Here is an 11,776-nt window from a genome sequence, read left to right as displayed (position 1 = left end):
TGACTGATTGGACCCCATACAAGATCTGAACAGCAGAAATGTACGGAACAATGCTGATTTTAGAGTAGAGACGGCAGGAGAGTTCACTAGAATTTCTTGACGTGGTAGGTGGTGATACCAAATATGATGGTAGAGCCAACCCCGAAACAAAATTTATAATAGTTATGCACACACACACGCACATATATTTATATTTATATGATATATAATAAGATCGAAATGTTTATAAAAGACCTTATTTACGAATTTATCCAAATATGATACCCTTGAAGGATTTGTGTTACATAAAGTTGTTATGACTATATAAAGACATATATGGGTATTAAACAATGTAAAGTGACTCACGATTTGCATCATTGACTAATGTTAACGTCAAAGCTAAAGAATGTTGATGTTGATTCGGCATATGGTAGCATTGGTAAAGCATCCTCGTATATTAAGGGTACAATATTTGCTTGAACCATAGATGGAACGTGCGATGTTCGTATGGTTTCTAACTCTACAGCTACTTCCTTCATTGTTGGTCTGTTTCTTCCTTTCATATTCAAACATCGCAATGCAAGGTAAGCTATTGCAAGAAGCTCATCCCTAGTGCCCTCCTTAATCACATTTGCATCAAAAATTGACATACCACGCTCTTCTTCCATAGCCAACTCAAAGTATGAAGCCAAACTTCTATGTTCACCGAATCCCGTTAAGAGTATTGGTTTTTCTCCTGTCAAGAGTTCAACCAAAACAACTCCAAAACTATAAACATCACTCTTCTCAGTGAACCGGCTAGATTGGAAATACTCGGGATCTAGGTAGCCAAATGTACCTTTGACTAAGGTGGTCAGGTGAGTTTGATCTAACGAGACAAATCTTGAAATTCCAGAGTCAGAAATTTTGGCCCTGTTCTTGTCGTCTAAAAGTATATTAGTGCTTTTGATGTCCCTATGAAATATTGGAATGAAAGTTGCTGAGTGCAGGTAAGCGAGTGCTCCTGCAACCTCTGCAGCAATTTGTAATCTTATATTCAAAGAAATTGGGAATTCTTGATCTTCGTTGTGAAGACGTTCGTATAACGTACCATTTGAAATGAATTCGGAAACTAGGAGAGGAACGTCAGTTTCTAAGCAACATCCTAATAATTTGACAACATTCCTATGCGTAACTTGCGAAAGAATGACAACTTCATTGATAAATTGTTCTAATTGACTTTCATCGATTACTTTTGACTTTTTGACCGCCACAATCCTTCCATCTACTAACATTCCTTTATAGACTGTACCTTGTCCTCCTCGACCTAGAATTCTATTCTCATTGAAGTTGTCAGTCGCCTTCTCCAATTCACGTGATGTAAAAAGTATGGTTTTGTTAACTAAAGACGGGTCAGCTTCTTCTTGTTGTTTTAAAAGTAAACCACCGTTGCGTTTGAAAAACTTTTTTCGTCGTCTCCTTTCTTTTATTTTCTTTATCAGATTGTACAGTACATAGCTGAGTATCGCGAGACAAATTTCACCCATGCTTAATATGAAGCCTGAATGAAAACCATTATAAAACATAATGCAATTAGACCAAACATTTTACAGAAGTGAAATGATTATTGAGCAAGGGATGTGAAATTCCTCATTGTTTTGTACAGTAATAAATAATTACGAGGTTTCTACAATTAGGAATATAGATTGTCAACGCTTTTCAAAGTTAGGGCATTTAGTTTTTTAAAATAAAATGACACATGAATTTCTCTCTTTTGGATGTGTTTGTGTTCAATATTTAGTTTTCAAATAAATCGATGAATCTAGTCAATCAGACTGACGGAATCTGTATTAATTTCGTTGGATTGATTTTAGTTCATTTCAATTTTTGTAAAAAAAAAAACACATAAAATCTTTATATTCATTACGTACGTACCTAGAATAACGCCCCGCAACGTTACCTTGAGGCCCTCATTATAATAAAACTCTGGTGGATAAACAGAACAATTGAAGACTTCATCTGGATTCTTATAGTCACAGTAATTTCCGTTTTCTCGGCACCTTGCACATTCTTCCTTAACTAAAACCACATACGTTTTATATAAAAGAAAATAGGTTAAAAAACAAATCCGGACAAGCATATATCCTAGAAAACAAATAGGTAAGCAAAATAAAGACACTATAGGTAATAAATTTATATAGTATTATTACATATTTACATACGTACCAACGCACCCATCTTTTAAATATCGGTTCCCTTCGAAAGCCGAATCCATGTCACACGACCAAGTATCCAACTGAGTACCGTTACTACCAGTCGTTATTGTTCTCTTACGATCCTTATGTTTTTGACAACAATTTATTCGAGAAAAGTCAAGTTCAGACAGAGTCCACAAAAGTATTACCGGAACAACGTCCGAAATATTACCATCACGAACGTACGAATTTTTATCAACAAAGAAGGCAGACTCACAAGATTTATCTCTGCCCGTAAGCTTCACAGCGTACGACTTGAGATAATAAGGAACTGTTGTTTGGCAACATGTAATGCCAAGGCACGTGTATTTCTCGTTAACAGTACGTATACTAGTATCATTATATGTCGCTGAACACCCGCTCAGCACATTCCCGTTATCCGAAATGACAACGTGACCACGCCCTTCAAGCACTAGTTTATTATCATCACTAGAAAACCAAAAAGGGCTCCAACCAAGATCAACACTACTCTTTGTATCATGAACACTAATATCGTTTTGGCAACCTAAGGTTTTTGTCACTGTTGGCGTGTTCACAGTGACCGTTTGTTTTTTCAAGTCGAAACTTATGATTTGGAAGTGGTTGAGTGCGGATAGATATGGCGTCGAGGAGTTGCACTCAACAACGTACCATTTGTTGAAGGAACAGTGTGCTCCGATACCAAATGGATACGGAATTGTTACGTTCCCGCATCTATCGGTACACCCATGCTTGGCATAGTGCGGAAGTACTGATTCAGATTTTGTTAATGGAAGGAAGACAAGTAAAAAGTAGGCTGCTTGAAGTAACTTCATATTTGTTAAGAGATAAGATATGATTGATACCATAAATTGTAAAGATCCGTGTTTACCTTTTATAATGATAGTGGGGAGTGATCGACAGGAAAATAGAACAACTTTTTGTGGAATTTATTCCATAGGGGACCAAGTCTACGCCGTGTAAACTACACTCAAAATATACTCTCTTCGACTCATTTCACTTGTTAAAGTCTTGTTCTCTAAAAATATACTTTAAATATTTTTGTTTATGGTGTATAATATTTGATGAATTTTATGTGAATAGATTCGGTTTTGAAATATGTTTTTATTGGTATAACTTTCAACAAATATTATGTAATAAAAAAATATTTAAAATAAAAGTTGTAGAAGGAATAGACAAAAAATTAAAGCGGGGCAGTAACTTTTGGACGGAAGGTGTAATATCTGTGGAATTTTTTCCTTCGAGATTCGAACGAGAGCAATGGTCCGACACTACTAGCATAGTCGGAATGAGCAACATTAACTTTTAGCAACAATCATATATCGCCGAAAAGCCTACTAAACGACAAAACTTTCCAATTTTTTTTTATTTTTTGGTCCTGATAATTTTTTTTTAACGGCGGTTAGGAGTCACTAACGGGGGCCCGATCGCGATGTCAAAACTCACTCACCCGATCATTTCATTGGTCGTACTACTACATTCCTAACACGATGTCAAAACCCACTCACCCGATCATTTCATTGACGACATACTAATTTGACTAAAGTTATAAATTTATTTAAATATATCATGTTAGAGTTGTAATCTCTTGAATCCAACAATTTACTTAAAATCCAACGGTTCAATTAGAGTGCGACATGTGGCGCGACAATCACATGTGATTTCAAGCAAATTATTGGATTCAAGAGATTACAACTCTAACATAATATATTTAAATATATTTATAACTTTAGTCAAATTAGTATGTCGTCAAATTAGTATGTGGCGCGAAATTTTTTTTTTAATTTAAAAAAAAATTAAATATATTATGATAATTTTTTTTTTTAATTTTAAAGTTAACATGTCAAATCTAATCACATGTGATTGTAAACTCAATCACATGTGATTCTGCATGTCAAATCAAATCACATGTGATACAAATTTTTTTTTTCAATCACATTTGATTGAATTTGACATGCAGAATCACATGTGATTGTGTTTTACAATAACATGTGATTGGCATGTAAAATCACATGTGATTTACTGCATGTTAAATCCAATCACATGTGATTGGAAAAAAAAAATTCGAAAAAAAAAGTGGGAAATTTTTTTTTTTTAAATTTTTTGAAAACATTTTTTTTCAATCACATGTGATTGTCACGCCACATGTCGCACTCTGATTGGTCCCTTGAATCTCAACTTAAAAGTTGAATTAATTTGAATATTTCTTTAAATGTTAATATTTTTTTAGCACAAAATTGTTGAAATATATCGGACGAATTTTGTCAAGTTATTATTACGTTTCAATTATTTTTACCCTCCTATAAAATTTGGTCAAGATCCATCATTTTGCACGAACATTTGAAGACGTAGTGTGCATAGTTGCTAGGGGCGTATGCGCATGATTACTACCCAAAATATTTATTTATCTTGAAGATTGTCTATGTAACTACACAAAAGTTTAAAATGTGTCACTTTATTACTTTTACTTTGTATAATCAATTGACAAACAAAAGTGATATATGCTATTGAAATTATAATTGGCATTTTATCAACTTTCTATAGACACGCGTGTTTGATGATTGACTTATTGTAAAAAGTATTGAAGTTCTTAATTTTGAGAAATTTTTGGCGGGATAGTATTTTTTCCAAACCCATTTAACGAAAAACTGTTGAACAAGTATATCCGGCAATTGACGAAAGCAATCATATCCGGCATTTAACGAAAGCAATCTGTATATCCATTGAACATTGAGAGATATGACTTTCTATACTCATAGGGTATTTCACATGGGTGTTTCACTATGAATGAAGAGTTACATGATAAATGTATCTTCTTCCTTACGTTATCAACCTATTCGTTCTTACCATTGATAATCAACCAAATACACCTTTCATAATACACCAATGCAACAAGATTATATAGCATTTTCAGCTAAAAAAAGTTAGCTTTGCCAATATGTTACACTTTACACGGTAGGAAACAAAAGCATGGCAAAATACAAATTAGGACATTTCAACAATCACTTGAATGAGATTGTCTATCTGTAATGTGGAGTACCTCCCATAACCTTTTTATCTCAGTCATCGCACTATCTACACTTCCCGATGACAATTTCCTGTGCGCTTTCTGTAAGTGAAGATTCAGTGAGTTGCTGCTGAAGCCTGCGTTCTTTCCACAAATCTCGCAAACTCGTACTGTTGGTCTCTTTTGATGCCATTCTATTGAGATGTTTCCATGCAACTTTTTGTCCAGTTCAAGAAGTACCTTTGCGAACCCGTCATTGGGTTGCGCTCGTTTGTGATTTCTTCTTAGAGCATTCCATGCTTTCAGCAATGTGTACTTCCTTTACAAAACAAAATCATCATAAACTTATAGGATAAATAATTTTAAATAACACAACGGGGGAAAGTACATACGAGATAATACAACTTGAGTTTGATGGTTTTCAAAAGAATATTCCTAATTGAAGTTGAGAGACACAGTGCAGACAAAGGTGGCAAAATGGACAGGTTACAGGTTTGGCAAAAAAGGGCAATAGTTTTGTGAGGCTCTAAAATAGGTTCTAGTTTAAATAGGATGGGTGACAACATTTTGTTGTCCAAACAGAACAATTATATTCTACAGTTTGTATTAGTATGACTAAAAACTTATTAATAAAAAATTATAATCTAATTTCATCATTTAAGGTGGTTTGTGCTTATGTTGTTATGTGTATCAGTCGCACAAAGCTCTTCACTTTTGTATGTATGCTTCACATCTAATTGATTCAGGTACACATTTTGATTTTTGGATAGATGAAGTTGTTGACGTGGGTACGGTCGATTTAATTTATTACTCGCTTTACTCGCCAATTAATATAAATTAATTAGTTATGGCTAATTGTGTATGGAACTTAGAGTGAACTTGCATATGGACAACAGAAGTCTTCATGAATTCTAAATTTTACGTAGACAGACTAAAATGGTTCTTATGAGTAATAAAGCTTGTTATTACTTACTTTTTCGTCATTAAGTAAGCGAGAACTACTGTTGCACTCCTGCTTTTCCCTTCAAAGCAATGAACAAGAACCTTTCCTCCTCTCTGTTCAACAGCATCAAGAAATCGATGTGTTTCTTCAAAAATGCCACTTATGTTCGAGTCTTCTTCATCACCAATCTGTTTATCAAAGCAATTTATGAGTGAACAATACAACAAAAATTTTAAAGATTGCATTATTGACTCATTAATTAAAAATATGTAAGTAGAGATTGGATTACAGAAAATGGGTCAAATGGATCAAACGTTCAAAAGTTGTCCAAAATGTATTTTCAATGCATAAACCTACAAGATTTTGACAGCTCAGCCAACTGGTCCTAACCCATTTTGAGGCTATAAAGAACTACCCATATTGAAAGACAACCTAACCAGCTTAATTTTCTACTTCTAAAGAATCAATATACATTAAGAAGAGAATTCATCACTTACAGAAATGTTTTGATACTCAAATAAATCTGGGCGTTGAGAATCAGTCTGTCCAATATCATCAGCACACAAACACAAAATATGTGTAATCCCTAAATATTGAAGTGTGTAAACAGATCTTGCAGCTTGTGCCCCACCAATGTATAAGCTAGACGTAACTAAAGAAGGTCTTTCAGTATCCCGAGCACCGAATATTAATGATATCCTCTCAAGGATATGTTCAAGCCTAAGCTGTATGTTGAACAACCAAACATATAACTATACAAACAATATGCCAAATTCGGGCTAATAAGGAGATAATGTTTCAAAAGATAGAGCAAATTACCATTAATTCATAGGCATCAACACAAGAATTACTCTCGCTTCCCTCAAAAAATCCAGAATTAAAATTATTCTTTTGGCACAGCTTTATTGCTTCACTTTTTAGCAATTCGTTCCATTGTTCTAGTTCTTTGTTTAATTCAGCATCTACCTGAGGAAAAAGAACAAATACCTCAAAATAATGATAACCTTGTATCAATCAATAGTAGATAATATATGGTATCTAAAAAGATAAGAGTAAATCGGTCATTTTGATTGGATATATCCAAAGTTTAGATCACAAATACGAAAACTAAAATGTGAGTGAACCTTTGCATATTTGTGAAAGTCACGTAGCTTTGAGGTTATGCGCATGATACGTCGTTCTGAACTACAACCCTTGTTATTCTTTCCATGTGAAGAAGAAGTATCACGTGATATTAAAGAAATCGAGTCTGAGTTCTCTTTGCAACCTGAAGAAGATGAAGCCTTCATACCCGTTTTATGCAATTCATTATCATTTGAATCCAACTCCTTACCTTGTGGGGAAACACAAGGAGCAGAATGTAACGAAGATTCAAACATCATCAAATCTTCTTTATCAAATTCCCCACTAGAACTTTTATCAATAATATTCATAAAGATCCGTAGTAGACTATCCAACTTTTCATGAAGTGTTTGAAGAAACTTATGAAAACCCTCCAGATCATCCAGGGCCGCACGAAACCCGTTCCTGAATTCATCAACTACTGATAACATGTTCTTAATAAAAGGCGATTTGTCACAAACTTCAACACTTTCTGGAGGAACTCCTAATTTTCCGTTAGTTATCTCGTGTAACAAATGTGATGCATATTCAGGACTATTGAGAAGAAGTTCAACAACTTTAGGATAGTTTTCTTGATCATGTACACGTTTTCCAGCTGGCGGTCGACGAGGGACACCAGAGTCAATAGCCACTATATCAAAATCTGTTAATATTGATTCGATTGTAACTTGTCTTTTTAGGGACTTTTCAACAGATAAGGGTGACTTTCTCATATCGGAAAGATCACTACTTTTTGATCCTATATTTGAATCATCGGTGCTCATTCTGCTATCTACTGAAGTTGACCTTCTTTCTTTTTGAAGTGGCCGTATTACCCTCGGTCTATATCTGTTAATAGCTGAATCTATAGCTTCTTCCAATGCATCCTTATTTGTTGTTGCCATTTTATCTGCTAATAATAAATTTGCTGAATTTCCTCGCCAACGAAGATGACGACATGGAAGCCGGTCTTCATTTCTAATTACAAGATCCAACATCAAGATTCTGCCAAGGACAGATGCCGTCTTTTCTGCAGCTTTTTGGGTCTTAAACGCACTTGAGTTTTCCAAAAGAGGAGATCCATGCACATAACTACAATAAGGGGGGAATTAATAAATAATCTAAACATCATATTGTTTCAAGTGTAAAGACGGTTAATATACTTCATCAAATAAAGGCATCGGCTCAGCTCTAGGGCTTCTAGAAGTTCTGAGCAAGTTACTTCACCAACTTCATCTCCTTCAGACACAGCTGCAACTTTTGCCTTTTCTGCTGCTTCCTTGATCTTTAACCACTCGTGACTACAATTGTGAATGACTCTAGCCTGAAGAAGTTATTATGTCGTACAGCATTCAGATTATTTCCATATAGATGGGTCGGTAACGGGTCAAAACAAGTAACAATTTGGCATGAGATGGGTCGATTTGAAAGACTTCTCAATAAAAAAAAAAATTCATTTTAATAGTAAAAAATTAGTTTCAACTATGAGTATAGTAATATTCTTTTACAAAATAATTTAGGTCTTATATACCTTAAACATACTTTGAGTGACTGAGTATACTAATTTGACCCGTTACACAAAATTTCCAACCCAGATCGACCCATTCACATTTGAGTAATCAGATCAAAATTACCATCACTTGTTTGCAGCGATGTTAATAAATATAGACAAGGTATGCAGATATACTAACTTGGGGTGTTCTGACACCTAGTTTTTTTGCAAATTCATATCCAAGTCGCTCTGACTGTGTAGCCATCCTAGAAGATGCTATTTTGATAACAGCTGCTGCTTCTTTAGGGTGAAACTCACCAGTTTCATTCAGGTTGAAGAGTGCAAAGAATACAACTCCACCAGAATTCACCGTAACCTAACTCGCCACAAAAACAAACATAAATTAGTCATTTATGCTTATTTCAATTGTTAATTCCTGAGTTGTATATAGTTCACGAGCATTACCTCTAATGCTTTATTCATTTCATCCTCAGATTGGTCATTGTTGCTACTATGTTCAGTGTGATGAAGTGAAGAAAGCATGTCCCAAGAGAATGAACTTGACTCGATATTCAACATAGCAGCCTTACCAAGTCTTTCCCACAAGCTAATTTCTGTAGCTGGAGAATCATTTGATTCCAAACTTAGATTCCCTGCCCTAAATATCGATTACCACAAGTATAGATTAAGAAATTAAGATTACAATCACGTAACCATAATTAAATTAAGAATCATGTTGCCAATCATATAAAGGTTCTGACCTACTTGATTACTAAATATCATTAATTCCAAATAGCAACTAACAATACATTTATCAAACATAACAGATAGATTAAGCGAGAACGCAAAATGACCTCAAGAGCATGCTATCGAGTCGCCGATGAGGGAATCCAGAGGACTTGTACATTCCGCTACGTTTCCTAACTAACTCCAACCATTGCGGAAAATCAGGTCCAGCTTTAATATCACATAACATATTAACTATCTGTACCAACAAAAACGCAATGTCTCTAAAACTAAATCATCAATCTAGTCACAAAAATCTCATACTACACCAGTGGTGGTGAAAACAGAAATTTTTTTCACCGGGGGCGAAATTTTTTTTAAAGCGTAGCAACTTTTTTTGGGTAAAATATGGAGGTTTTGGGGGGAAAATATGGTGATTTTTGAGCAAAATGTGGAGATTTTTGGACAAAATATGAAGAATTTAGGGGGAAAAAAATCCAACGTAGGCAAAATCGAAAAACCCAAAATTTTTACACTAAAAATTGCAAATCGACTGGGTCAGATCCTTGCCCCATGCTATTTCCGCCACTGTTATAACACAATAGTAACTATATAAGGCTTCATTGAACTACTAGTTATCAGAATTATTTAGTTAAATTCTATTATTGTTTATAGATTTAGGCATCACGTTAACTTCACAATAAAGAAAAGCATAATTTGAATTATAATTTATAAGATACTAAAAAAACTGTAAAAGGAAAGTATGAAAACAAACACGGGAGGCAACAATAAGCGAACGATGAGCATCAGTATCATCAGATTCGGAATCAGACTCTAACTTATCATCTTCTTGTTTCTGCAAATGATATTATATAATAATATGAGGGCAATGTTGATGAATCCTAAATTGGGTGAAAAGTCATTTTTATAAATTTAAATTTAAAAAAGTGAAAAATGAAATGATTAAATGAGAAGTTGCCTGAAAGGAGAGAGCGTTAAGGTCATCATCGGTTTCATTTCCCGCCATCAAACGCTTTTATATCTTCTTCGTTTGAATAGGTTACCGTTATTTTCGGATCGCCGGAAAGAGGTCGGAGACGGTAGATTTTCTGATTAAAAAGACGATACCTTTAATTTAAAATAATCTGATCAACGGTTACAAAATGAATGAAAATAAAAATATAGCGTCAGTTGTTACTTGTTAGATATAACCGATTAATTAGAGAAATACAAATATAAATGGGACTCTTTTTATATTTTTTCTTTTAGATTTTTCTGATGATAACTAATATTCTCATTAAGAAAGAGAAAATTGCGCGAATGACCCATCAATTTTGTAATAAAAAGCATGATAAACCCTCTTATTTCTGACCTACATGACCCTGAACTATCAACATAAAGTACCGATGGCCAACCAGTAACCTCTGTTATCTTTTGATCCGTCAGATTATGGTCTGTGTGCACGCGAGGGCAAAGTAGTCCACACACATTTTCCTTATTATTTGCCTATAAAAAAAACGTAAATCTATTGTTATTTTGAATTTGTTCGTCATCCCCAGACTGCTTAACCCTAAAATTACACGAATCCTACAAATCGTGAAAAATGAAATCTGAGATGGTTCGTTGTACAACATATTCGTACGCTTCTACAAATCGATTAAGGCGAAAATAAAATCCTATAACATAAAACATAGTACCAATCAAATACGAAACTGTCATGGCTGCTTCATACACCAATGTAGTCTTTCTTTGTGGTTCATCCCACTCCAATACGCAAGCGTGAATAGGTGGTATTAAGCCAAATAGACTCATTCCCACAAACCGAAAAGCTCGAAAAGGACGATAGTTGCCGCTAGAAAACGCGGGCGATAGCAACGTTATGAAATGTCCCGTTCATATTGATTATAAACGTTCCATATTAATTGATTTCGTTGCGAGGTTTTGACCTCTATATGAGACGTTTTTCAAAGACTGCATTCATTTTTAAAACAACCATAACCTTTATTTTATCAATAAAGGTTTCAAAAGCATTACGTAGATTATCAAATAATGATAATCTAAAATATACTGTTTACACACGACCATTACATAATGATTTACAATAGAAATATATTACATCGACATATGTTTCTTGAATGCAGTTTTTACATAATATCATACAAACATGGACTCCAAATCTTATCCTTATTTTAGTATGCAACAGCGGAAGCTCTTAATATTCACTTGAGAATAAACATGCTTTAAACGTCAACAAAAATGTTGGTGAGTTATAGGTTTAATCTATATATATCAAATCGTAACAATAGGCCACAAGA

At 34.2% G+C, this 11,776-nt stretch overlaps 2 protein-coding genes across 2 annotated transcripts; both read right to left on the bottom strand.

The window, feature by feature from the left end:
- Positions 1–214: 214 nt before the first annotated feature.
- On the bottom strand, positions 215–3,026 carry LOC139894514 (wall-associated receptor kinase-like 1). The gene is made up of 3 exons (XM_071877841.1): positions 2,185–3,026; positions 1,894–2,037; positions 215–1,519 (listed from the first exon to the last, which is right to left on the bottom strand). Exons 1-3 carry the CDS (start codon positions 3,005–3,007, stop codon positions 354–356), a joined length of 2,133 nt encoding a protein of 710 aa, XP_071733942.1. The 5' UTR covers positions 3,008–3,026; the 3' UTR covers positions 215–353.
- Positions 3,027–5,134: 2,108 nt separating this feature from the next.
- LOC139892589 (dual specificity protein phosphatase PHS1-like) lies at positions 5,135–10,488 on the bottom strand. Its single transcript, XM_071875697.1, has 11 exons — positions 10,441–10,488; positions 10,237–10,317; positions 9,590–9,720; positions 9,201–9,393; positions 8,935–9,111; positions 8,407–8,567; positions 7,267–8,335; positions 6,962–7,108; positions 6,640–6,867; positions 6,173–6,330; positions 5,135–5,518 (listed from the first exon to the last, which is right to left on the bottom strand). Exons 1-11 carry the CDS (start codon positions 10,486–10,488, stop codon positions 5,188–5,190), a joined length of 2,724 nt encoding a protein of 907 aa, XP_071731798.1. The 3' UTR covers positions 5,135–5,187.
- Positions 10,489–11,776: the final 1,288 nt, after the last annotated feature.

The sequence above is a fragment of the Rutidosis leptorrhynchoides genome, chromosome 2, assembly GCF_046630445.1.
Source record: "Rutidosis leptorrhynchoides isolate AG116_Rl617_1_P2 chromosome 2, CSIRO_AGI_Rlap_v1, whole genome shotgun sequence".
Taxonomy (NCBI): Eukaryota; Viridiplantae; Streptophyta; class Magnoliopsida; order Asterales; family Asteraceae; genus Rutidosis; species Rutidosis leptorrhynchoides.
This window is presented reverse-complemented; position numbering and strand designations above follow the sequence as displayed.

Coding starts and splice junctions, on each gene's coding strand:
- LOC139892589 (XM_071875697.1), bottom strand. CDS start 10,488: ATGGCGGGAAATGAAACCGATGATGACCTTAACGCTCTCTCCTTTCAG. Junction 7,109..7,266: donor ACTTTCACAAATATGCAAAG/GTTCACTCACAT, acceptor CTTTTTCCTCAG/GTAGATGCTGAATTAAACAA. Junction 5,519..6,172: donor GCTTACTTAATGACGAAAAA/GTAAGTAATAAC, acceptor TGTTTTGTAAAG/GAAGTACACATTGCTGAAAG.
- LOC139894514 (XM_071877841.1), bottom strand. CDS start 3,007: ATGAAGTTACTTCAAGCAGCCTACTTTTTACTTGTCTTCCTTCCATTA. Junction 2,038..2,184: donor TTTAAAAGATGGGTGCGTTG/GTACGTATGTAA, acceptor ATGTGGTTTTAG/TTAAGGAAGAATGTGCAAGG. Junction 1,520..1,893: donor GTTGCGGGGCGTTATTCTAG/GTACGTACGTAA, acceptor GTTTTCATTCAG/GCTTCATATTAAGCATGGGT.